A 27,187-nucleotide genomic window follows, 5' to 3' on the forward strand; every position below is an offset into this window, starting at 1 on the left:
ATCTCATTTGACTGCAATGCTAGGAGGCTTTGTCCTTTTGAAGTTTTCTTAATTAAGGTGTTTTCTGCCCAAGAAATCAAATGTGTGTGGGAGCATGTGTGCAAGTGTGTGTGCATGTTTTTGCCTGTGTGCATGTGTGTGTGTGTGTGTGTGTGTGTGTTGACACAGAGGATTTGATACTGCCGAAGAAAAACAGAAAAAAAAAAACCAATCCCTTTACCCATATAGACTGGGTTTCATCTGATGTCCACATTTGCACACCACATAGGTATGATCATAATGTTTATCTTGTCAGCTTCACTGAGTGGAGAGAGGACTCAAATTAGGAAACCAAGGAATTGAGAACCTTGGTAAAGGGACTCCGTGCTGTGGTCTCCACTGACCAGAGTGCATGGTCATCCCCTTTGAAGGGATGAACAGTTGTATTCAAAAAAAAAAAAAAAAAAAAAAAAACCACTATTGCTGAAATAAACCAAGGCCCAGATAAGCACAGCTAATGGAACTTGTGGCAATAGCAATGTCCTGGGAATGCCATGGTATGCTCTGCTTCCAGACCAGCCACACTGCTGAATTCCATGCTGCCTTCTTGGCTGAGATCTGGAAGGACCTTCCCTTAGAAGCTCTTCCTGGATCTGTGAAGTCCCTGGCTGTTTAAGGGTAGGCAGGAATCCTGAGGTCCCAGCAGGGTCCTGCACACACCAGCCCTCTTACCTGAGGGATGCCTCTAGACACATATTGATCTGAGTGTCTCCTCAGCATGACTGCAAACGCTGTGGGTTCCCTCAGTTCACAATGCTTCATCTATTGTTTCTATTAGCGTAATGTTCCTTTTAAGGATAATAATCTTGGAAAAACAAAAGGTGTAAGCACATTCTCCTAACCATGGTGAATTGCAGTAGTGTGTGTGTGTGTGTGTGTGTGTGTGTGTGTGTGTGTGTGTGTGTGTGTGTGTCTGCCTGTCTGCCTGTCTGCATGTCTGTCTGTCTGTATGTATGTATGTGTGTGTGTGTGTGTGTTTAAATTTCTTTGCAGATTTGATGATTTAATTGTGAATTTTCCAAGGGGAGATGCAACACATGATCTTCTTTGCCTTTTATTGTAAACTATTTAGTTTCTATTCTCATCCTGGTGACAACCTATGAAAACTAGAGTTTGAATATCACCAAAGGCTCATAAAATGATTGATAAAACATACTCTCCTTGGGGAACCTTGTTTTGATTTTTAAAATAATGGTTTCTTTCTCTCTCTCTCTCAATTTCTTTGCTCATACAGCTGTTTGTGGAGACCACGGACGTCAGTGGCAAAACTCTGGAGGGGCCGGTGCCCTTGGAAGTCATCGTGATTGATCAGAACGACAATAGACCCATCTTTCGGGAAGGCCCTTACATTGGCCACGTCATGGAAGGGTCACCCACAGGTAAGTCACACTAGCTGCCCACCAGCATGGCGGCCCTGAAAGTGGCGCGTGGTCATCTTTGTGGATTCTGACCGGTTGATGTGAAATAACATTAACGTTTCTCTGGATTCTAGCAAGGGCTGGGAGCATGAGACTTAGAGCACAATTGGGGGACTGAAAACTATGAAAATGTATTCCCTTGTCTGCAGGGGTGATGCTCCATCCAGGACTCTGATGCCTGCTTAGTTCTGGGCACTGTGTGAATATTTCACTCACAATGCAAGGGCTGAAGGCATAACTGTGCGCCCCGTGGAGTTTTGATGAGAATGACTGTCCTCCACATAAATTGCTCTGTGAATTCTTTTCATAATTGCCTTTCAAGAAGAACAATGTTGGGGTGACAGCCTGGACCTTTTTCCTTTTCCTTAGAAGATTCTTGGAGAGACACCTTTTGTCTTCAGTCAAAGGGCTGAAGGCAGGACATTCCTCTCTCTCTTTGGAAATACATGCAGCTACTGTTATGAAAATGACTCTAGGATACCTCGGGACCTTGCTGTCTTTCACCATGTTTAACTTCTCTGGTTAAGACTTAAAATTTAGGGCTGGAGAGATGGCTCAGCCGTTAAAGGCTAGGCTCACAACCAAAAATATAAGACTTAAAATTTAGAGCCCCCTTTTTTAGGGGCCTAGAACATTCTAATTAAAGTATCCAGTGTCCAGCAGAAAAAGTCACTCGTGAGCATAAGGCTGTGAAAGTCAAGAACAAAATAGAAAGCAATTCCTGTTAGAGGCAACTTTAATTTTAAGCTTTAAGATCCATTTGGGTGAAAAAGCCCCATATTAAGGGTGTCCCTGTTACTGGTTCTGAGGCTTTGACTAAACAATGAGCAAAACAGTCATTCAGCAAGCCATAGAGGAGACAGGGGCCAGCTTGGGCTGCTTCTCTCCCTTTGTTGAATTGATGGGATGTATCAATGACATGTAGATACTGGAGACTTTGGAAATGTTGCCATGGTAACCTCCCCAGACTACCAGGTGAATAATCATATGCAAGATGCCTCAAACCTCCCTTTAGCTTCACAAGCTTGGTCTCTGTGCTCTCCATCACTTCCCCCAAAAGGGCAGGAGCAGACATCTCCCTCCCAGATTTGAATGTGCTCTTATATAAATGATGGCACATTTGCTGTCTGTTCCCCAAGGATGTTATGGGGAGAGATAGAGGGAGAGGAAGGGTAACAGGCCTGGGGAGGTGTAGCCTGTGCAGGTGAAGGTAAGTCAGACCACTTCAGGGCAGATCAGCCTCATGGCACCTCTCCAGGGTTTCCTTTTGATGGAGAGGGGACTTCTGATGAGAGAAACCCTGAACTTTGATTGTGATGTTTACAGAAATCTACTTAAAGGAGCTGAGGGACAGAACAGGTCAGCAAGATGGATGGAAAAAGCTATTAAAGAGTGTAGAGTGTGAGCAGAGCAAAGAATGATTCCTTCTTCCTGTGTGTGGTCCCCAGCCCCTGAGTGTGTGCAGCTGGAATGTGGATGGGCTGAACAAAACGTGATCCCAGCATTGAAGTCCATGGTGCCTTGGGGTGGGGGTGGGGGGCTGTGAGCATGCCCCAGTCTCTGTGTATGTGATGAGATGAGGGCCAATTTTCCTCCCACAGCCATGTCCTTCTGCAAAGTTTAGGAGCATTTCAGGTGCTATTGCTTTATATACTTGTCATATTTTCAAGGAAAAATTGAATCCTTTATGCACGTTGAATTTCTTAATGCACAAAGCTATTCGGTTAGGGGCAGACACATCTCCAGGAAACATAAACCAGCTCACACTTCTCTTTGTGATTGATATTATCCAATAAAATGTGTAACATTTGGACAGCTGTGTGGAATGGATGCCTCTGTGCGTGCAGAATGGTCCTGGTCATTGTGTTCTTCTTTTTTTTTTCAGCAGCCTCTAGGTTTAACTCTAGAGCAGTCATGGAAGGAACTAGTCAGATTTGGTGTCAAGAAGGTAGATACAAGGCAGTAGGGGAGACATTTTTAGTGCACAACTGCCTAGACTCCATTTGCACCCTGCAAAAACTTACAGGGAGGTCAGTCTCAGGGCTATGAGATGGTGGATGGTCTTCTACCCTCCTCTAACCCTCTTCCCCAACTGAGGCCCTTTTCAAGTTATAGCATGTATTCTGTGTTTCCTGACTGCTTACACAAGTGATTGCCTCTCCTGTGTTTACCATTCCCTGATCTTTTGCTGGGTCTTTCTCAATCACTTTCCACCTTATTTTTTTGAGGCAGAGTCTCTCACTGAGCCTGGAGATGGCAGTTTCTGCTATGCTAGTTGGTTAGCAAGTCCTGGGATCGCTCTGTCAATACTTCCTCAATACTGGAATTACAGATAGACATTACCATACCCAGATTTTCACGTGCGTGCTAGGGATGGAAGACAGGTCTTCACACTATGTGTCAAGCACTTTACTAATGGAGCCATTGCCCTAGTCCCTGTCCATGTATTTTCAGTTGTCCCATAAACTTGGCTATATAAACAGCCACTGGACTCTCCCATCATTGGACTGAGTCCTCATTGTGTGCTGGGAGATTTAGGTACAATACACTCTCCCCCACTAACTATTTCCTACTCTGAGAGTTGGGTCAAGCAATCCTCATCTCACAGATGATGAGAAAACCAAGATTCAGAAGAGTGTCCATGTCTTGAGTGATGAGCTGCAAGTGCCTTCCCATGTACCATTCTGGAGTTGGCTACCTTCTTTCCAAAGACCAGGAGGACAATAGGGAAATTGGGATGATGATGCCTTGTTTTGATGATAGGATGCTTTTCTTGTTTCACAACTGTTGTGACAAAACATCCTGACCAAAAGCAACCTAGGGGCTTGATTCATCTTCAAGTCCAGGTTATAGTCTAGTGTAGCAGAGAAGTCTTGGGTGGAGGAGCCTGTGACCATTGGCCACACCCACAGTCAAAAGCAGAAGAAAATGAAGAAATGAATGCTCTCGTAGTATCTCCTTGTGTCTCCACAGTGTCTCATAGTGTCCTTTTCTGTGCTCAGCTATCTAGCTTTCTTTTCCCTTACACAGTTCAGGACCCAACCCATGAAATAGTGTTCATCTTCTTACCTCAATAGCAATCAAGACAACCTCCCACAGACGTGTCTGGAGGCCAACCTGATCTAGATATTTCCTCAAACTAGGCTCTCTTCTCAAGTGACACAAGGCTGTGACAAGTTGGCAAATAAAAACTAGGCATCACAGACAGTCACCCCTGCTCAGTCCTGGGGTCTACAGCCAGCAGAATCTGCATTGGCTTCCTGCTCAGAGCCTCATCTGCGTGTGTGCACAGTCTTCGTTCATTTTGGCACCTCATAGGAGCCTGGGATCCAGGAGACACCCAGCTTATGGGTCTGTTCTGCTCTGAGGGTAAAGCTAGACTCTAAGCAGGTCCAGGTGGCAGCGTGTGTGTGTGTGTGTGTGTGTGTGTGTGTGTGTGTGTGTGTGTGTATGCAGTTCTGTCTGATGAACTGATTCGTCTCCCGACAGAAAATGAACAGTCTTCCTGGCCAATAACTGGGCTCCCTGAATCCTTTTGATTTATTGTGAGCCTTCTGGGGAAGGCTCCGGGGAAAATAGGGTGAGACCTCGAGACCCTTATTAGTAATCCCATCACTTTCTTCTAAGCCCATCTACCTAAGGCCAGCGGCATGGGGTGTGGCCTACAAAGCTTCACAGAGCCTAGTGTTCAAAGAGGTCTTTCTTGTTTACTGTCCTGTCACCAGCATCCTAAGATTTTAATCATTGATGAACAAAGGGTACCACTGTCATTTTGCATCTAACTCCACACATTATGAAGCTGTTTCCGGATATAGCACTATATATACTATATGGCTCTATAGTATGGGGTTCAGTGCCTCCTGCTCAGTTTCTTAAACAAGGTGAGACTTCAGGCAAGTCACTGAACCTTCTAGAAGCCTCAACTGCCTTGTCTGTGAGATGGAGTGGGATGGAACAGTAGCTAGTTGAGAGCATGCACGAGGGGATTAAATGAGACAGCAGGTTGTATGCAGTGCTTAGACTGTGACAAATGCTCAGAAGATGCTGGTGTGCTCTTAATACTGAGATTATTCTTGATATGCTGACATTGCTCCCTTCAGCAAAGTTAAAGCGAAGAGACACAGTGTTGGTATGAAGGAGAATTCATCTCCCAATGAGCCAGGCATCAGTGCCACGTCCCTGTGTACCCAACTGCCGTCAGTACCCATCCATCACAGAGGAAGGTCACCTGTATTTATCTGCAGGTACAGACAGGAGACTGCTCCCAGCTGTTCAGCACTAAACTCCAGGGTATTATTCTGGGGAACGACTCCTGATGAAGGTACATCAGCAGAGAATGATGGGTTTTTTTTTTTTTTAGTTCTTTTCATAGTTGCAGGTGTTGATTTATGGGGCCTACATCCAAGCTGTGGCCTTTCCACCAGCTAGCCAGTTCCCAAGACCCACCAAGGCAGAAAAGAGGGCTAGGACCTCAGGATTCCCAGAGGACACCTGTGCCAGGGCCCTAAGTGCCCTGCTGACACCAATTCACACGTCTTTTGTCCCTGCTGGTCTCCTGGGTGCCTTTGTAAAGGGCTAACCACGAGCAACCACCAGGGGCTTCCCCGGGCATACTCTAAAGGAGGATCAGGCGCAAGTGTGGAGCCTCAAGGGGAGGGAAGGCCAGAAGAGGGAAGTCAGTTATGCAAGAGGCAGTAGAGAGGCTTAAACCTCTGGGGAAGTGGTTTGAAAAGCCATGGACCCCCATTAGAATTATTCTAGTCAAGGAACCAGAGACCTGGGATGTCCACCACCCAACCTGCACATCTAAGGGCAATGAAAACTGTCTCCAGGGCAACTTTAGCTTCCAGAACTTTTGATCAGCTGTGCAGAAGGCAACCTGGGATGTAAGCTTTCAGGCAGCCTTCCAGGACACAGGAGCTCCTCATGGGGCTGGCCTTAGTTACCCTGAATGGAAGCTGGGAGAATACCACTCCCCTGCTGGGCCTTGAGAGGAATCACGGGACAAAAGTAACGTAAGGACTATCTGCATCCAGTCCATGTACCATGTTGGTCACATTCAGCTTCCCTTCAAATGGGGACATGACCCACAGGTACACATCTGAGTCATGTGAAGGACCTGTGTCTAGGTGTTACACTCACCACTCTCCACGCTGTAGAAGACAGGCCAGATCATCAGCCAACCTCCTTGACAACCTCATGACTCCCACATTACCTTGCTCCCTACTTCCTTCCCCTTCCCCTCTGATATTTCCCCCAAACATCCCGAATGGGCCAACATGCACTAAGCTCTGAGGGCACCATAGGAAGGGGACAGACACTGTCCTTCCCCAATAGTGTTCACAGCCACATGAGAAAACAGCAATGGGAAAAAAACCATGAAGTGAAATCGTGGCTGGTTCTACACCAGAGCCAGACAGCAGCAGCTGAAGCTCATTTTATACAGAGGGAGACCCCTCTGCGAAGAGCTGATGATAGCACAAGACTATCTCCTGCTCATTTTCATCCCATGTTCTTCCCAGTGTGGTCTGTCTAATTTCAAAAGAAATCTAACCAGGCCAGAAATGGGGAAAACACCTAAACCCATTGACCTTTGGGGCAATTGTCCATCCTGAGAGGTCAACTTGACTTGGCAGCAAAATGGCTTGAACTAAGTAAAGTTGGCTGTGATGCCAATGGTGGCTATTTGGTAAACAGCTCAGCATAAGGATGGCTGTGATGTTGAGAATTGAAATTTTATTCCTAGCTTAGTATAAAAGGCCTATTTAGTCAGGATAGGCTGGTGGCAGTAAAGTCTCTTTTGTAGCGCCCTCTTTTCTCCTGGCAGTTTTTCCTCACTGGTAACTCAGACATTCAAATCATGTTCTCCTTCCTGATCTTCTGCCCCAGCCAATCTCACAGTTTCTAGAGTATTTGGCCATAGCCACCTGACAGTGTTTTCTTAAACATAAACTTTTAAAAAGAGAATTTTAGTCAAATGGTGGTGGCCCACGCCTTTAATCCCAGCACTCAGGAGGCAGAGACAGGCGGATCTCTGTGAGTTCAAGGCCAGCCTGGTCTACAGAGTGAGATTGAGAACAGGCTCCAAAGCAACACAGAGAAACCCTGTCTCGAACCATCTGAATCAGCTGACTTGTGGGTTCCCTCTGGGCATCTCTACACAGTGAAAGGCAGGTACACGGGTCTACAGAAGTGAGACTCTACCTAGTCATAGGCAGTCACTGTCTGTAGTCCACCTTTGTCAATCAGCGAATGGTTCCTATGGCAAGTGGCCGGTGTCTGGTATACTGTCGTCTAGCTAACCAGCCCCCTGTTGATCAAAGTCCGTGCTCCTCCTTGCACACATCGTAAGTTCTGCAGAGGAGCACTCATCTCCACCCACTTTTGTAGCAATTTATGTAGGGTAAGAGTCAGATTGGCGTGATGGAGAATAAGCCTTATTACATTTTGATCCGTGTTTAGGCACTTCTTGTAATCAGAGGGGTTTTAGTCTATATCTCAGCTAAGCTCAGGAATTAGGAGATAATCGCTTCTCTTTTCACGAATATACATACTGATGAGAATTTTCATTTATGCATTTCCCTTGACTTTACTCAATGGCTGTAAGGTTTTGCGTTGGGGTCTTGATCTGCATTTGAACAAAGTGGGGGCTGTCTCAGTATGGCCTTCTCCCTGGGTTTTGTGGTGAAGGAAGGGGGGGACAGTTGCTGATGCTTGCCTGCCTCAAGTTATAGCCAGAGGCTTGGTAGAGGTGTGCATCCCAGGAAGAATGTCATTAGCATACCATTTGAGTACAGTTGGTCATAAAATAATGTTATCAAAGAGCTGTGTAATCCAATCAGAGACTACTTCCCAAAGGCAAAATTCCAGAAATAAATGGTATGAAAATGGTATTTGAACATGGTTAGCTCTTGACTCTTCTTGGTCATGCAAGAAATAGAATCTTGGGGCTGGGGAGATGGCTCAGGGGTTAAGAGCACTGGCAGTTCTTCCAGATGACTCAGAGGACCCGGGTTCAATTCCCAGCACCCACATAGCAGCTCACAACTGTCTGTAACTCTAATTCCAGGGAATCCAACACCCCTCACACAGACACACATGCAGGCAAAGCACTGCTGCACATAAAATAAAAATTAATAATAATTTGAAAAAGAAAGAAACAGAATCTCTCAGTGACTATTAACTCTATGTGTGTGAATGTTCTCAGACAATAGAAGTCTTTCACAGTCTCTAAAGTATTCAGCCCCTCTCTGGTGGGCATCATTGGATGTAAGAGAAGTCCACCTGTTGGATCACTGGAACATTCAGGATGCCAGAGGGTCTAGTGAGAGAAGAAGAATGATTGGACCCTCAGTCTTGTAGAAGGGTGCCCAATCAGTGCACACATCATATTTAATATGCACAGCTTCAAACGCTATTCCTTCCATCCCACTTATAATCCTCTTACCAACTAAATCTGCACATGGGGTTGGAGGTTTTAGGAGACAGGCATCCCTTGCTTCCCGCATCCTCTCCTCCGGACCTTTTGGTCTTTGTTCCTAGGTCAGCCTGGATGCTGTCTCTCCTCTGCCAGTCATCCATTGTAGCTGAAGTTTTCCTGTGTCCCATCCAGTCTGCAGCCGCTCAGATTCAAATAAATATATAAAGACTTATATAAATTAAAACTGCTTGGCCCTTAGCTCAGGCCTATTATTGATTAGTTCTTATATTTAAATTCAGCCCACTTCTGTTAATTTACATGTCACCATATGTTCCATGGTTTTATTTGTGTGCCATTACATGCTGCTCCCTGGGCAGTGGGCTGGCATCTCCTAATTCAGCCTTCCTCTTCCCAGAATTCTCCTTGTTTGCTTATCCTGGCTATACTTCCTGCCTGGCTATTGGCCAATCAGCATTTTATTAAACCAATGTACAAAAACATTATTCCATAACAATCCAAGCTCATGCTCCTCAGAGTGTCCTTAGTGTTCCAGGTGAACTGGAGGAGTGTGGCTCTAATATTCCTGTCAATGGTTTCCTTATTAAAGTAAATGTCCAGTAGCCCTGATCATTAAACTTCTAGGGTTATTTTGAACTCAAGCTCAAAACTTCTTTTCCATCACTCATCATCATTTGAAGGCGAGAAGGATTTGTGATAACAAGTATTTGAAGTAAAACCGAAATCAAACTCACTTGGTTAATAAAATAATAGAATACTGATTAGGTAAAGAAGCCCCAATATTCTCAGGAGCATAGTAATCATTCTAAAATCATGTGAAGGAATGGATCCAACATAAACTTCCAGTGACTGTGACTACTGTAATGGCTGAATAAATCTTTGAGTTGTTGTGGGGCAACATGGGTCTAGCTACTTTGTGATGGCTGAACAAGTCCTCCTTGAGTTTTTGTGGGGCAAGGTGTGCCCACAGATGTCCCTGGAGTCTGTACTCAATGCTTGACCATCCACTCTGGACATCTAGGGGAATGACCGAGCATCAAATCCATTAGTGAGAACTTCAGAGAAACTTACTCCACAGCAGTTTCTACAGACATGGCCTTCACAACTTTATATTGGTCAGCTGCTCTAAGCCAGGTCATGTTGAAGGGGTCAGAGACATAGAAAGGACCTAGACCATTGGGTCTCTGCTCTTAAGACATCCATGAGGCTGGGGAGATGGCTGGGGAAATGGATCCACCGGCAAAGTGCTTGCTTTGCATGCATAAGGACCTAAGTTTGATCCCTGGAGCCTACTTTTTTTTTTTTTTAAAGCCAATCAGTTGGGAAGATGACTCAGTGGTTAAGAGCACTGGCTGCTCTTCTAGAGGATCTGGATTCAGTTCCTAGCATCCACTTGATGGTTCACAACCACCTGTAACTCCAGTTCAAGGTCTGTGGTCACTGCACTCAGAGTACATGTACAAATATACATGCAGGCAAATACTGGTGCATGTAAAATTAAATGAGCCAGGTGGTGGTGGCACACGCCTTTAATCCCAGCACTCGGGAGACAGAGGCAGGCGGATCTCTGTGAGTTCGAGGCCAGCCTGGTCTACAGAGTGAGTTCCAGTAAAGGCGCCAAAGCTACACAGAAAAACCCTGTCTGGAAAAACCAAGAAAAAAAAATAAATAGTAAAAAAAAAAAAAAAAAAAAAAAAAAAACAGGCACGGTGATATGCACTTACAAACCTGGCACTTAATAGATGGGGACAGGCAGATCCTTGGAACTTGCTGGGCCGACTACTTCCAAGAGAGACCCTTGTCCTAGGAAAAGTGGATGGAAACTGTAGTTACCACTTTTTTGTTGCTGCAGTGAGACACCATGGCCAAGGTAACTTAGGGAAGAAGGAGTCTACTGGTTCTCATGGTTCCACATGGAGGCATGCACCAACCAGCAGACGTGTCAGCAGGAGCAGGGAGCTAAGAACTCACATTCTGAACCACAAGCACAAATCAAAGTGCCTAGTCATGGTGGGAGTCTTTTCATCTCTCCAAGCCCATCTCCACTCCTCCTCCAGCAAGGCTCCACCCCCTAACTCTGCCCAAACAGCGCCACTAACTGGGGTTTAAATATTCAAACATCTGAGCCTAGGAGGGACATTCTTATTCAAACCACCTGAGGAACAACACCCAAGCTTCTGGAAAATAAACATTAACAATTAAAAGAACAGAAAGGATGACATAAAGCCTACAGATGAAACAGAAAAAAAAATTGATGTGATGCAGTGACAGTGAGGTTTGAGGAGGTGACATTGACCCTGAACATAGTAAGAGGAAGAGCCCATTGGGGAAGGATGTTCCAGGAAGAGCCCTTGAGGAATTACAAAGACCTGGGTGGTGGTTTTGTACCTATTTTGCGAAAACCCCCAGAGACCACCAAGGAGCCGGTTTCCCATGCAAGCACATAAGGGTCCTTTTATTCAGGTTCAACCTAGGCCACCACATGGCAGATGGAAGAAAATGTGGTGGCAGCGGCAGCGGTGGCCATGAGCCCAGGCATAGAGAGTTTTTATAAGGAGAAACCACAAGTCGGGAATTGACAACTTGCGATTGGGTAGAAAGGATATGGCGCAAGGTGATTTTCTGAAACTATTGGTCTAGACTTTGGACACAAAACCACATTTGAAACCATTGGGTTAGACTTTTGGCAAGAAACCACAACCTGCTGAACAGGGTTATCTGGACTGCTCAGCAGGATTATCTAGATATCTTCAAGAGCCATAAACCGAAGACAAAATGTCTGCAGGAGCACACTGTATCTGTTCTAGTTGTCATGGCACATTCCTGAGGTTCTTCCTGGAACTGAGTACAGCAGGTGGGCTAAGATGGAGTCTGTATTGCCTTCACAGTGTCATAGTAAGAGAAGTGTCCGGAGAGTTCTAGGAGACAGATAAGGGCACAGTCACTATGAGCAGAAGTCAACAAATACAAACCAGATCTGTCTCATTGCTTGTTTTCTTTTAAATAAAGTTTTATGAGAACACAGACATATTCACTGGACCCAGACTATACATCCTACAAAGACTAAAGTATGTACTAGCTGATCTTGCAAAAACAGTTTGCAGATCCTGGTTCAGGACTCCTTAAGTTGTGGTATGCTGTAGCTGTAGCAGGAAGCTCTTGGGTAGATTTAGAAGGAGACTGGTAAAGTCTGGTTTGACTGCTAAATACTAGCTTGCTCTTCTTAGCGGAGAGCTATGGTGTCAGGGAACCAAGAGCGATTTTAGAAGAGTCACTTTTCTTCAGGGATGCTGCCCCTGGGCAGCTGCTCAAGCTCCAGGATACAGTCCCACACCCATGGACGTACAGGCAGCACTAAGTGGGTTCAGTGGGCTTAAGGGAGGGGAAAAAGAGAGCATATGAAGAAGGGAGAAAAAAGTGGTGGGTTGAAATAGAAGAATCGAGAGGGAAGGAATGGGGTTTGGATTTGGTTAAAACATGTGCATGTGTAAAATAAAAAAAAAATGAATAATGTTTTTAGTGGCCCAAGCATAAGAGGACTTCAGTCTGAAGTAAGGTGGTAAGGAAAGAGCCAAGAGGTCACACAGGGACGATCCCCTGACAAATTGGAGATTACTACATACTGCGACATTTTATGATGCTGGATTATTGTGCTGATGCCATCTTTATGGAATTACAGCAGTACTGTAAACCTTAATAGGTTTATAAATTTTCCCCAGGTGTGAGCTGGATTCTGTCTCCTGTTTTCTTTCTGAGCCAGAAGCTTTAGACCTGTGGACCCTGATGTTGTTTTTTTCCCCCTCCATCCTCAGGTTTTCAGGACTCGGCAGAGTCCCAGGCACACACTGTGGTGGCCACTGATTAATTCCATCCAAGGAACAAATGGTATTCTGAATCACTATAATGTGCTCATTTTATTCAGTTTTTTAAATAAATGTCTGTGTTTATTTGTAATTTGTTCATCCCTTCGATAAGCATCTCCAGAAGGCCCGCCATGTGTAGATACGCTGCTTTTAGTGAGAATGGAGGTGCATTAAGGCCAGTCCTACCCCACCCAGCCTGCAGATGCACAGGGACCTCAGCAGGTAATGCATCGCACACACACTGTAGTCATTTGAAAGTGCGCATGCTCCTGAGAGCCATCTGGGAGAGGGGGGCGTGATGCTCCTGCCTGGAATATAGCAGTGAGAATCTTGAGGAGATTCTGTTCCACTGCTCTTTGCTAGACCCGGGACCATTTGTCCCTTAGCTGTCAATGCAACCCTCCTAACTTCTGCAGGACTGAGCACACCAAATCTCATGGACTTAGGTTCGTCCTCCCAAGGTCATGGGTGACACAGCTGGGGTCCAAGCTTAGGCCTGTGTGATTCCAGTGACTGCATTCTGCCATTTCCTCTCACTGTCCTGAAGCGTTCTCACCCACCACAATGCCACCATGAAGCCACAGGTGCCACTCAGAGTCTAGAGAATATTTCCTTATGTGTATTTGTGTGTGTGTGTGTGTGTGTGTGTGTGAGAGAGAGAGAGAGAGAGAGAGAGAGAGAGAGAGAGAGAGAGGGAGAATAGGACCCATCTTTACTTTTTTTTTGCTTCTTTTTTATGGTTTCACAATTTTGTACATTCATATAATGTATTTGGATCAAATTCACCTCCCATGCTCTCCCCTTAATGGCCTGCCTTCCAGGCCACTCGCAGCCCAAGCTCAGTGTCTTCTCCATGCATCCATATCTGCCCCCTAGTGGTGGATCTGGAGATGTCCAAGGAGAACTGAGGGTTCACAAGGCAAGCTGGGCCATCAGCCAGCAAACACCTTGAGGCATCTTCTCCCACAGCCCCACTGCTCTGAGAACCCGATCCTTTCTGAGGGCAGAGTCCAGGGCCTCGACTTCCATTGGTTCGGGCTCTTCACCTTAACATCCAGTGTATTTTCTTAAGATGCCCTGAGTGAATTATATATAGACCCACCTCCAATCTTAAGTAAATGGATAAAGATTCAGTCTGCTAAGTTCTATGGGGAAAGGGCATATAAAATCCCTTTCAAGTGTATGTTTTATGAAATATAGGCCATGAATTGAGTTTTCCAGTATCAAAGAGAAAAACTTTAATAGACTTGTAGCTTTCCTGCTCTAATTACAGCTGCATATTTTTTATTCAAGCTGAACACAGTACCCAAAGCTGTTTCATTATTCAGGAAGCTGACGCTCCTCAAAGAGTTCTCCAAAGTCAGGCTGGGGAAATATTTGTGTTTTCTTGCTTCTCATTTTCTTCCTTCCAGAGTGTGGCTCTTTATTTTATGGGTTCCTGGTTTTCATCAGGGTGCCATCTTGGATGCCTCCTCTTAGGGGTGCTAGCGTGGATGTTTCCTCTGGGGGATGCCAGTGTGGATGGTTCCTCTGGGGGTTGCTAGTGTGGATGGTTCCTCTGGGGGTGCTAGCATGAATGCTTCCTCTGGGGGGTGCTAGCGTGAATGTTTCTTCTGGGGTGTTAGTGTGGACCATTCTTCTGGGGGTGCTAGCATGGATGCTTCCTCTGGGGGGTGCTAATGTGGATGATTCCTCTTGAGGTTCTAGTATGGATGCTTTCTCTTGGGGTACTAGAGTGGATGCTTCCTCTTGGGGGTGCTAGTGTGGATGCTTCCTTGGGTGGGGGGGGGGGCTGAGACTTGTGTTTCTGCCATCAGGAAGAGTCTCTCACCTCAGAATTCCAGTGTTGCCTTTGTCTGGTCCCTTAATTCCTTAGCATCAAACTCCATCTGCTGCTCTTTGGTTAATTCCTTCTTTATCACACCTACAGTGTCACCTTCTCTCTGCCTGGGGTAGGTGCGTGCTTATGGACTCACCAGAGTTAGGAGCTAGAGCCAGAGGTGGGAACAGGAACATTTGTGTGTATGTGTATACATGTATGTGTATGTCATTGTCTGTGTATATGTTTATCTGAAATTAATTTAGTCAAATTCAGTGTTTTCCCTAGTTCACCTAGGAATGTTGACCCACACTGCAATCATCAAACTGGGATGATCCAGGGCCTTCTTCTCATGACTGAGGTGGGTTCTGGGAATCCAGACACCTGGAACAGTGTCTCCACTTAGGTTGATTTTGTCCTCAGGAGATAACTTTTTGTGGCCACCATGGAGAAGAGAAGGGTGCAATTGACATCTAGTGAGGAGAGACTAGGAAATCCATAAGCCATGTCACAAGCCCAGGGGTAGTCCCTGTGTAAAGAATTAATTTGGCTCAAAATTTCCATGTACTGAGGTGGACAGACCCAATCGTAGGCAGAGGGGGGAAAGGTGTTCAGTATGACCCAAATCTGCAGCCGGGATCAGAGAAGCCACATGTTGAAGGGACCTCTTTGTGCTGAGTTGCAGATCGCCCTCTGCTAAGCATGCTCATTAGCACGCAGCCAGTAGGAGCTATGAGCACCTTGTGGATGAAGCCATTGCCAGGTCTTTGCTCAGGTTTTCAGTGCACCAGACTGACTCATCATAGCAATCCAGGGAGGTAGATACTGGTTTTAGCAAGAACTTAATCTTAAAAGTGTTGGAAGTCATCTTGTCCAAGCAAGCATTGACTTCTTCCTCAGCATCTAGTGCGCTGTCTATCAGTAACAGATTGATGCGTACTGAGAACAAAGTGTCCATATAAAAACAGTACTGCTCAGCCTCCCTTGCAGCTAGACATGGCCGTGTGATGAAGTGCCAGTCAATGAGCTGTAAGATGAACTGTGAATTAGACTTATGGGATAGATTCTGAAGAGAACTAACTCAACTACCAAGAGTATGCTTGTATCTTCTTCCTACCACCTATTTCCTTTTTCTTCCTGGGATGCAGATGAGATGACTAGCACTCAGACAGCCACCTTGCACCATGAGGTGGCCTCAAGAGTAAAAACCATGTACTAGGAATGTAGGATGAAAGATGAAAAGAGGTTGAAGTCTGTTGCCTGTGGAGTACCAGGCCAGCCCTGCTCCCTGATGGCTTAATTTTGCATAAAATAGTAGTTAGCGTCTTCTTCACCTGACTCATTCTTATGGCAAATTTTCAGCACTTGGAACCAAATCTCACAGCAGCTAACATAGCCAGTATCACTCAACCAGTAAAAATTATAGCCAGGTGGTGATGGCACATGTCTTTAATCCCAGCACTTAGTGTGGGAGGTAGAGCAGAGTGGGGGCAGAGGCAGGAGGATCTCTGAGTTTGAGGCCAGCCTGGTCTGCAGAGTGAGTTCCAGGACAGCCAGGGCTACACAGAAAACCCCTGTCTTAAAAAACCCAAAAAACAACAACAACAACAACAAAATTATTGCCCAGATAATTGGCCTTTGAGCTTGCTTTTTTAACCACTGTCTCTGCTGACTGAGAGAGCCAAGTGGCCACTACTCCATATGCATGTCTAACCCCAAGTCACAGGATGAGAGTCAGAAAATAAATCTCTAATAAAACAGAATGGGTCTTTCTCTCCCTCGTTGTCTTAAGTTCTTTCCAGAAGCATTCTGAGGTCTTTCTGTCACTACATGTTTTTCTTAGTTAAAAACAGAGTCAGGCTGAGGAGGGGGTGGACCCCCATTGGTAGAGTGCTTGCCCAGCATACAGGAAGCCCTGTGTTTGAGCCTCAGCACCAGTACCACATAAACTGGATGTGTTGGTGCATACCTTTATCCTAGCTCAGAGGCAGGAGGATCAGAAGAACTTCAAGGTCAGTTTACAGGGCCAGTTTACAACTAGCCTGAGCTATAAGTGGCTGTTTCAAAATAAATAATAAAATACTCCGTGTTTTGTGACGGAGGTGCTCTTTGGTACAATCGTTTTGGCTCTGTTGTCATTGTGATTTTGGACCTTACTCTAGTTCTGATGACCTGGGAACACTCCAGTAATGCACACCATTTGGTGGCTGCCACTTGAGACAATGCCCTGGCCTCAGCATTCTGTACCAAAGGCTGGGGAGAGAGAGAAGCATGCAGGGGAAGTCAGGATGGCTCTAGAAAGTTTCCAGAGGATAATAATTTCTGTTCTCGCCAGTGATGGCTGGACCTCACCCAAAGATCTACCTCCCTTCATCAGGAGCTTGAGGCCTCTGACTCCTGGAAGACCTGGGTTAGGGCCACAATTTCATGAGAGGGAGTTGAGACCTTCAGCATGTCCTAACCTCTGAGCTTTTCATAACTCCTCTACAAAATGAGGATGGTAGCAATGGGCCAAAGATGGCAGTGATGTCCAGGGAGAAAAAGCACACCAGGCTTTGAGCTTCACACCTGGCTAAGACTACGTATGTGTCTTAGTTAGGGTTTCTACTGATGAGATGAAACACCATGGCCAAAAAGCAAGTTGGGGAGAAAAGGGTTCATTTGGCTTGCATTTCCATATTGCTGTTCATTCTCACAGCAAGTCAGGGCAAGAACTCAAACGGAGCAGGATCCTGGAGGCAGGAGCTGATGCAGAGACCATGGAGGAGTGCTGCTTACTGGCTTGCTCCACATGGCTTGCTCAGCCTATTTTCTTATAGAACCCAGGACCACCAGCCCAGGGATGGCACCACCCATAATGGGCTGGGCACTCCTTATTGATCACTAATTGAGAAAATAAATTTCAGCGGGAGCTCGTGGAGGCATTTCCTCAACTGAGGCTCCTTCCTCTCTGATGACTCCAGCTTGTGTCAAGTTGACACACACACCAGCCAGCACAGTGTGTAAAACAGTAGCAGCTACAGCTGCTGATTGCCCACTGGGCACTGTTTGGCTGGTTACAGACTGAGGAGAGCCAGAGAGCTCTGAAGACCTTGGGAGAGAAACTCTACTTTCTCTTGTATCTGTGCCCCTTTGAGCCTCAATTTCCTCAAATAGAATTGGTGGCATCCCATTGCGGCAGCACTTTGTATGTGTTTGAATTAAGCAAATTTGAGATGATGAAACCTAGAAATGTCAGTATGCTTTCATTTGGATGTGGACTTCGTTAGACATTTGTGCTCTCCAAAGTTGAAGAATTTGTCAAGAATTGCATTCCAGAGGACATGCCTGCTTCCCCATGCATATGCACAGCTATGATTTAAATCTGAAGTGTCCCCTCCAGGCTCACATCTGGGATGCCTGGTCCCCTCCTGGTAGTGCCACTTGGGGAGGCCATGGAAACTTTAGATGTTGGGAACTCAGCTAGAGGAAGCTGGTCACTGAGTGTGAGCCTTGAAGATTATTCCCAGTTGTGATCTCTGCCTCTCTCTCTCTCTCTCTCTCTCTCTCTCTCTCTCTCTCTCTCTCTCTCTCTCTCTCGTTGGCTGTGGTGTGAGCAGCCTGCCTTCCTGCCATCATCTTCTGAGCTCTTCCACCATGCCTTCCCTGACAAAAGGGCCGAAACCATGAGCCAAGAGAAATGCTTCACTCAAAAGTTGTGTCTATCAGATATCTTTGTCACAGTAATGCAAAAGTAATTCATCTAAGTGTATGTGTGTGTGTGTGCATACACACATACATTAACTCTCATGCTGTGTCACTCATATGCCATACAGCAGTCCAACTGACATATTTAAATGTATGGTTCAGGAGCTGGAGAAATGGCTCAGCAGTTAAGAGCACTCTCCACTCTTGCAGAGGACCCTGGTTTGATTCTAAGCACCCACATGGCAGCTCACGATTATCTGTAACTCCAGTTCCAAGGGATCCAATGCCGCCTTCTGGCCTCCGTGGGCACCAGGCATGCACATGGTACACAGATATGCAGGCAGACAAACCCTCATATGCATTTAGCAAAAACAAGAAAGGGGGAATAGAATGAGAGAAATGTATATTTCAATAGTTCATACTATGTTCACAAGACTGAGAAATTGTTACCATGGTCAGCTTTAGAACATCTCTACCAACCCAGACAGAAACCCTGTAGCCATGGAGCCATCCCTCTCTGTCCTGAAGCCTTGCCTATCCTGGCAAACCAAAGACCTGTTTCCAGTCCCTATGGATTTGCTTGTCCAGGCTTTTCATACATGTAGACTCCCAGCGTGTGTCCCTGTATGCCTGACCTCCCTCCCTCCCTCACCCACAGTGTGCGTGGCAGGTTTCTATCTGACCTCTACCCCTTTATCTTCCACGTGTAAAGACAAGAACACAGCGCCCACCCTCAAGGTTACTCTTGAATTACGGAAATTCTGAGTTGAGACTGTGCACACCATCACCTACAAGGGCCTATCCTCTGCTTGCCAGGCAGTTTCCATATGAGGAGTAGAAGATGTGCCTCTGGAAGCTGTGGGGACCACGGACTCCTCTCAAAATGCTTTCTCTGCTTCGGTCTGTCCCTTGTTTTCTGGCATTGATCATATCTCACTCGCTTCTATGTTTCTTTCACCTTAAGAAATTTTTCTCTACAAAAGTTCAAACTAGTCAAATTTTTAAAAATTACTCATTGTCTCCTCAGGGACCTGCTAAGCGAGTGTCTTTTAAATGTCATTAACTTGTTTTTCATATAAGTGTCAGGCACTCGGAAACTTAATGGTTTCTGGTTGGTCTGTGAGGCTGGTTGGCCCCACTAGCACCCAATAATCCAGGAGTTCTGAGACCTTTCTCACAGGCCTGAACCTGTCTTCATGTCTGTAATGTCACAGTCATGGGTATGGCCTCAGTCCTCGGTGAAAGATAGCTTCTGGAAATTTACTCTCTGTGAGCACTCCTGCCTTCTTGGAGCAAGGGGTGTGTGTGTGTGTGTGTGTGTGTGTGTGTGTGTGTGTGTGTGTGTGTGTGAAAGAGAGAGAGAGAGAGACAGAGACAGAGACAGAGAGACAGAGACAGAGAGACAGAGATTCAGCTCTCCTTCATCCTTCATCAGCTCCTTTTGGAGGACATAGACATCTCTGCTCCACCAGAAGCCTCCAAGACTTGCCCCTTTGGTTAGAGATGCCAAGACAGCCACTTCCCAATTCATTCTTTTTATACTTCCAATAAAGCTGTGCTGTCTCTGAGTTTCCCGGGAGGGCATGGGGGCTCAGAATGGTTGACAGAGACAATCAGAGGAGGAGCCATGTGAGTTGGGTCTGCCTGACCTCAAAGAGACTGCATTTCCTCTGCCTCTGCATGGGTTAATTACTCTTGAGCCTGCTCTCGGGTCCTTCTGGATAAGACTAATGTAACCTTAGTCACAGCTCTCTATCATAAGCATTCTGTGTTGTTCCCCAGCCAAGACCATGCATCTAAATGGAAATGTTTATTTTATTGGTGATACAGGATGCAACAGGCAAGCATTAAAATAAATAAATAAGTAAATAAATAAAATAAAATAAGCTGCTATGTGGTTTGGGTTGTGCATGTGCAGGCAACAAAGCTATTCAAGGTTATTCCTGTCTGAGGGGATTTATCCTCCTGATGTGAGACAGACCAACCCTGTCTGGTTCTAATTACATCTTAAAGGGTAAGGTCAAACTACATTTTTAAAAGGGCAAACATCAGCAAAAGAAAATGTAGTTGAGTCAGAAAAGCTGTAACCAGGGACCCAGAGATTAAATTGATCGGTCAAGGTATCGGGTCAGGGATGCTTTTGGCTGCAGGTAACAAGCTGGCAATTAGGAGGGCTTGACCACAGCAGGTGGCACAGGAGGGCTTAGCCATCACAGGTGGCTTTTGTCCTCTTTCAGGAAGATGGGAGGCAGTGCACCCTGTGCTTCAGCCATTTGACAGCTGGCATTGCTGGGAGTCTTTGGACTTGGCTACATCACTGTAAGACCCATCACAGCTCTCTCTAGGCATCAGATCCCTATCAACATTCAGGAAGAAGAAAGGGAGGTGGAAAGGGCGATGTTCATGTTCTCTGAAGGAAATCAAAGTCTTCACCATGAGTCCTCAAGACAGAGCAGAACTTGATCTGACGCTGACCCAAAGCTGCAAGAAGAACCACCGTAGAACAAGAAATGGCATGTGTCTTGTGACACTGTTCCTGGGGGGATGTGAACAAATATCTATTCATCCCAGATAGGAAGCTGACAATGGATCAAAGTAACGGTGCCACCAAAGTCCAGCTAGGTGAACCAGTTTTAGGGGGTGACTTACAGGAGTATGGGTGAGAGGCCACTTATGGGAGTGTGTAGGACATCACTGCAAAGCCTGCGCCAGCATGGGTGATGACTCATAGAAGCTGCATCTCTGGAGCACCCTGTGCAATTCACAGGTATCTCAAGAGGTCAGGTAGTTTCTTCCCCTCAGCAGTGCTTACAAGCTTACCAAACCTTTGTAAGAGGGCTTTGTGAATCTAGTCAAGTTTCAGGATCTTTCTGAAACTTGTGAATTGTTTATTTCCCAAGTCCTAACTAGAACTCCCCTTAGAACCTGCTGAGTTTTAATGAGCTTCCCTCTGGAATGGAATGTTTCAATTCAGACGAAGTTGCCACACAACAGTACTTGTGTGTAAAGGTGTGTGCATGTGCGTGGACACGCATGTGTGGTGAACTGAGGAGGAGGGTGTGAGAATGGGTTTAGGGTTGGCCAGAGATCGGTACTCATGAGACTCTCGAGTAAAGAAGACACTAACATTTTCCATGTTTGTATTAGTAACCTGAGAATTGATCGGGACGGGGAGCAGTGGAGGAAGGGATTCCTAGGTTAAGTCAGTCGAGCAAACCAATGAAGCACATGTCTTCACTGGTACAGCCGTGAGAGCTCTATGTGCTGAGGGTGGGGGTGACAGTCTGTAAGAAGTTAGAGCACCAGGAGTCTGATGGCAAGGATGTCACAATGATGACAGATGCCTAGGAAAGGCACCAAGTACTAGACAATCAAAGACATCTGGGCGCCAGTGTTTTTCTTTCCAGGTGATGGGTGAGAGTTGCAGGGTGGATGGATGTGAGAGAACCAGAGAGCAAGACCGTGGATATCAGGGGAGCATCATCCAGGGAAGTCTGCCAGCAGGCTTGAGACTAGGGACCACAGCCTCAACCCTTCTAGAATCCCCTCCCCCCACACTCACTTATCCAATTCTGCTAGTCTCCTCCACAAAGTCAAGACACAAAGAAGATATCTGCAGAGATTCATAAAAAGTGTCATGTGAGCCAGGCGGTGGTAGCAAATGCTTTTAATCCCAGCACTTGGGAGGCAGAGCCAGGTGGATCTCTGTGAGTTCGAGGCCAGCCTGGTCTACAGAGCGAGATCCAGGACAGGCACCAAAAACTACACAGAGAAACCCTATCTCGAAAAACCAAACAAAAACAAACAAAGAAGTGTCATGTGAGTATCTGCCCAAGACTTTCCCAAGTTTCCTGTATCTTACCTCTTCTTTTGTGGATCTTGTTTCCCAAGTCCCTAGTGGGAAATGAACCATGAGAGATCCTGAATGAGGCCAGACAAAAAAGATGACAAAGGATTTGTCTGCTGATGGAGCTAATAAAGACTGAATGTAGTGGTAAAGGGTGTTCTAAGAGCCTCTCCCTGTATTTCCCACTTCCTGTTAAGGAGCCTGCTTCAGGGTAGCCATAATATTACAGATATGAAGCTACGGCTTTTTTAAAATATATTTCACCTCATTCCAGTCTTTCATGGCCCCAAGAAATTGATAAAGGAATTCTCATTTACAGATAAGGAGCCAGCTCTTGGTGAGCAGGGAATGCACGTGAGCCTCCTGGTACCCGGCTAAGTCTCCTTTTTTAGACCCTGTGAATATATCCATTTGAAACAAAGCTCAATAGAGAGGAAGCAACTTTCAGCCCTCGGCCCATAGGAAAGGGAGACCAGGGCCACAAAAGTGTGATCCATCCAGGGGTCAATGGGAGGATTTTAAGGGTGTTTATATTAGCAGAGTTCTCCAGAAAAAGAGGAGCATGTGTTTGTGTGTGTCTCTGTGTGTGTATATTTATTTTCAGATTGTAATATTTTATTTTGTATGTATTAGTGTTCTTCCTGTATATATGCATATGTAGCACATGATTACCTGTTGCCTGTGGAAGCCAAAAGATATTGGATCCCCTGGACCTGGAGTTAGGGACAGTTCTGAGCCACCATGTAGATTCTGGGTGCTGGGAACTGAACCCAAGTCCTCTGCAAGTGCACCAGGTATTTTTAACTGCTGAGCCATCTCTCTAGCCCCAAGAGATTTATTATTAAAAACTGACTTGTGGGCTAGAGATGATTCAGCAGCTACAGAGGGCTTGATGTTCTTAGAGAGGACCTGAGTTTGGTCTCCTGCTCCCATGGTAGGTGGCTCACAACTGCCTGAAACTCCAGCTTCAGGGGGTCTTATGCCCTCTTCTTGACTCCACAGACACCTGCATTCATATATACATAGACCCACACATAGGCACACAACTGAAAATTCAATCTTTTTACAGAGAATTAGCTGATGTGATTATAGAGGCTGAGGAGTCCCAAAGTCCATGGGCAGGAAGTTGAAGACCCAGGGAAGCTGAAATATGTTTCCAGCTGAGTCCATAGACATAAGAAACAGAGAGTGAATGGTGCAGTTTCCATCCCAAGAGTGGATGGGCTGTGACCTGAGAAGAGCTGATGTCTCCAATCAATCTAAAGGCTGGGAAAGATCAGCATCCCAGCTGCAGACAGTGAGGCAGGGAAGGTTCTCTCTTATTTAGCCTTTTTATCCTGCTCTACCTTCAACTGACTGGGTAAAGCCCACACACTTCAGGTAGGACAATTGTCTTTATTAAGTCTACAGAATCAAATCATGTCATAATATAAAGCCCCTTGGAGATAGGCCCAGAAGAACATTTGACTAAATATCTGTGTGCAGAGTAGCCCAGTCAAGTTGAAATATAAAGTTAATCATGTCAATCATGATAGCACACATTTGTGACCCCAGCCCCAGAGAGAGAGGGCTAAGAGGATTATTACAGGTTTGAGGCCAGCTTGGTCTACACAGTGGAATCCATACTAGTCAGGGCTACATAGCAAAACCCTGTTTCAAAAACACAAAACAGGACAAAGTCAATGATCACGCAGTTATGTGCAGATACTTGGCCTCCAGTTTCCAAGACCTGGTGCTATGCCCGTGGTAGGTTTCATCACATCCCCAGAGACCTTTTCCTATGCAACCACAGTTATTCATCCTCTGACCTTAAGCATAGGGCACTTTCCTGGGCTCCCCAGGCAGAACAAAATAACTACCTGAGCTTTTAAGCACAGAGAGAGAAACACAACGAGCTGTGTTGGACTATACTCCCCCTGCCATGCAGAACACTCAAAGCTGGTTCTACTGTCCACCTAGAACTTTACACCTTTTGATCAAATCCCAGCTCTCTCCCTCCCCAGCCCCAGCCCCTCATCACCACCATCCTCCCTGCATCTGGGAGATGAACTTTATTAGACTCCACACATGACATGCAGTGTTGGTCTGTCTGTGGCTGGTTAATTTCACCAGGCAAAACATCCTCAGAACTCACCCACAGTATCACAAATGACAGGATGGCTGAGATGATGGATGCATTAATTAGTTGGATTTAATCATGCCACATTGTAAACACGTATCAAAACATCACGTTCTAACCCATGTATACATACACTTAGGATTTGTCAATCAAAATTAAAGCAGTCTGAGACAACAAACAAGACTAGATTTTGAGAAAAGCAGCAGAGAGAGGAGAGAGAGAGTGTGAGAGGCAACAGGCAGGAGAGTGGGGAGGGGACAGAGGTCCCTCTGAGAGTTCCCCATCTTGAGATGCTGAGTAAGTTCCACCTGTGGCTGGACTGAGACAGCCACTTAGGAAAGCAAGGAGGAAACCATCCTGCTTCCATATCTGCAGAGGCCCTTTCTCCTGATCTTCCCAGATGGAACTGCCCCTGAACACCATGATTCAGCCACTCTGGGTTCAGACTTCTGACCACAGGTGCTGGCGGTCAGGCGTTACGTGTATTCATTCTGGGTCCTCCTTTCTCCTTCGAGCCCACCAGCAAGCAGTGAGCAAAGCTGCCCCATAAAACCTGATCACAGAAATCAATGAAAGCATGACCTCATAAATTGTTCAATAACTAGCAAACATTCCATTGCCAGTGAACTCCCCACTTACAAATTTTCAAGCATTCTCAACTCCAGCATCATCCTTGAAACAGGAGCAATGGCCTACGGATATGGAGCAATGATCACCTCTTGTGATTAGGAGTATTTTTAATATTTTTTAATATTGTGTGACACCAAAATGACCATGGCCTCTGTACTGAAGGGGAAACCTTAGATGCATTAAAGAGCTTTACATGCCAGTTCCGGGTCCTTCTCACTTTCAGAAGCCCCACCCTCATCTGCTCACCATCCCCTCGATTACCCACAGCCATCACTCAGCGATGATGACACTCATTGTGGGAATAGGTACCCCCAGAGATACACATCCCTGTGTACCTGCACGGGGATAAAGCACCACCCTCATCCATGCAGAGGAGCTTGCAGCCCTCAGCGGGCCACACCTCACACAGCCTTCTCTTATCTCCTAGAAGCCAGTCTGCTTGGCATGCTGGTTTTAAAATATAGTATCCTCTGCCTCACCTTCCATCCCAGAATTCCTGTAGTGGCTGGAGTGGGGGACAGAAAGGGTCAAGGCATGGTGCTCACCCCATAGGTGTCATCAAGAAGGCAGACATGTAAGCCTCAAGTAGCACACCAGGCACCCCACCCCCTCGAACCCCTCTGCTTTCTTGTTGCTTTTTGTAGTGTCTAAACAGCTTTGCTGTGGAATAGCGCATACACTGTGTGGCTTGCCCAGTTGAAGTCATACGTTTGTGATTTGGCAGTATATTTAAAACTGTACAATCGCCACTACAATTAATTGTAGAATGCTTAACTTTCAAATGAAATCATAGAGCCAGAGGGACAGTTCAACAGTTTGCAGAGGACCTGGGTTTGGTTCCCATCACCCACATCGGATCGCTTCTAAATGCCTGTAACTCCAACTCCGGGGAATCTGATGTCCTCCTCTGGCCTCTGTGAGGGTTGCACTCATATGCACACACCCACACGGAGATTCACACACACACATACGCATAACTTAAAAAATTAATCTTTAAAATGAAAGCCCTGTGCTCATTAGCCATCTCTTGTCATTCATCTGTCACCCCCAGTCCTAGGCAAAGGCTGATCTTACTCGATGGCTTTGCCTGCTCTGGACATTTTTCACAGACATGAAATGATCTAACACACAGTCTTAGTGTCTGATGTTTTTGTTCCTTTATTGTGATGCTCTTAACGTTTACCCGCTTCATAAAGTCTTTCAGCACTTCAATAGCTTTTATTCCTTAAGAATATTATGATAGATGGGCTTTGCTTCATTTGCATTTCCACATGATAATGTCACTCTACTTCATCTGCCCACTCACAAATCAGTGGACAATGAACAGTCACCACTTGGTGTTATTGTGAACAATGTTGTGCTGACCATTCATGTGAAAGTTACCTATGCGGACCTCGTTTCCTTTGAGCATACACCCAAGGACCTGTCATAAAGCAGGTCTCCATTAACCTTTCGAGAAACTTCCAAGTGATTTCCCAAAGCAGCTGCAGTGTTTCTGCATCCCTGTCTGTAGCCCATGAGGTTTCCAACGTCTCCGTTCTTCATCAGTGCCCATTATCTGTCTTCTGTCCCAGCACCTCACTGTGTGTAAAGTGGCGGCTCAGCGTGCTTTTGAGTTGCATTTGTTTTGCAAAATTGCTTTGCCTCTTCTGAGTCCTTTATATTTCCATATGAATTCTAGAATCAACTTGTAGATTTCTCCATGAAAAAAGAATAATTGGGATTTTGATAAAGGTTGTATTGAACTGACACCTAGATCAACTTGGGGAGTGTCTCCATGCTAACAATGCTCAGGCTCAGAATCTGTAAGCGTAGGCTACCTTCCTGTTTAGTTGAATCTTTCATTTCCCTTCATGATGTTTTATAGTTACCAGCATACAGGCCTTGAATCTCTTCTGTTAACTTCATCCCAAAATATCCTATATTTTGATGCTATTAAATGAATAGTCTCCTCTTTTTAAGAGGGTGTGTGTGTGTGTGTGTGTGCGCGCGCGCGTGCGGTGTGGTGTGACCCTGACTTGTATATATTCATTCCTTCTTCCCTTGAGTCTCTCTGCTCTGCATCCCTGCTTCTGGGTCCTCTCGATTCTTATCACCACTGTCCTCTCCATCCTGCAGCTTCTGTCACATTGTCCACCATTTCTTTTTCTCCTCACTGGACGAAGATATCCAGGTCAAGCAAGAGAGAACTGGTCCCCCACTGCTTCTCTTTGTGCTCTACTCACTTAATGTGCATCCACATCTCCTGGTATGAGACTAGGTCCTGAAGACTCGGTGTCTTAGTGCAAGCCAGGTACGTGTCTGGTGCCACACAGGATGATGTCAGG

At 45.8% G+C, this 27,187-nt stretch overlaps 1 protein-coding gene across 1 annotated transcript in view; it reads left to right on the forward strand.

Moving 5' to 3' along the window:
- The window catches only part of Cdh13 (cadherin 13), a 1,005,873-nt gene that overhangs the window by 656,272 nt on the left and 322,414 nt on the right, over positions 1-27,187 (forward strand). The window contains exon 6 of the mRNA XM_028875721.2: positions 1,274-1,418. Within this exon, the coding sequence (XP_028731554.1) occupies positions 1,274-1,418 (145 nt within the window). The remainder of the gene's footprint in view (positions 1-1,273; positions 1,419-27,187) is intronic.

The sequence above is a fragment of the Peromyscus leucopus genome, chromosome 5 (assembly GCF_004664715.2).
Source record: "Peromyscus leucopus breed LL Stock chromosome 5, UCI_PerLeu_2.1, whole genome shotgun sequence".
NCBI lineage: Eukaryota > Metazoa > Chordata > Mammalia > Rodentia > Cricetidae > Peromyscus > Peromyscus leucopus.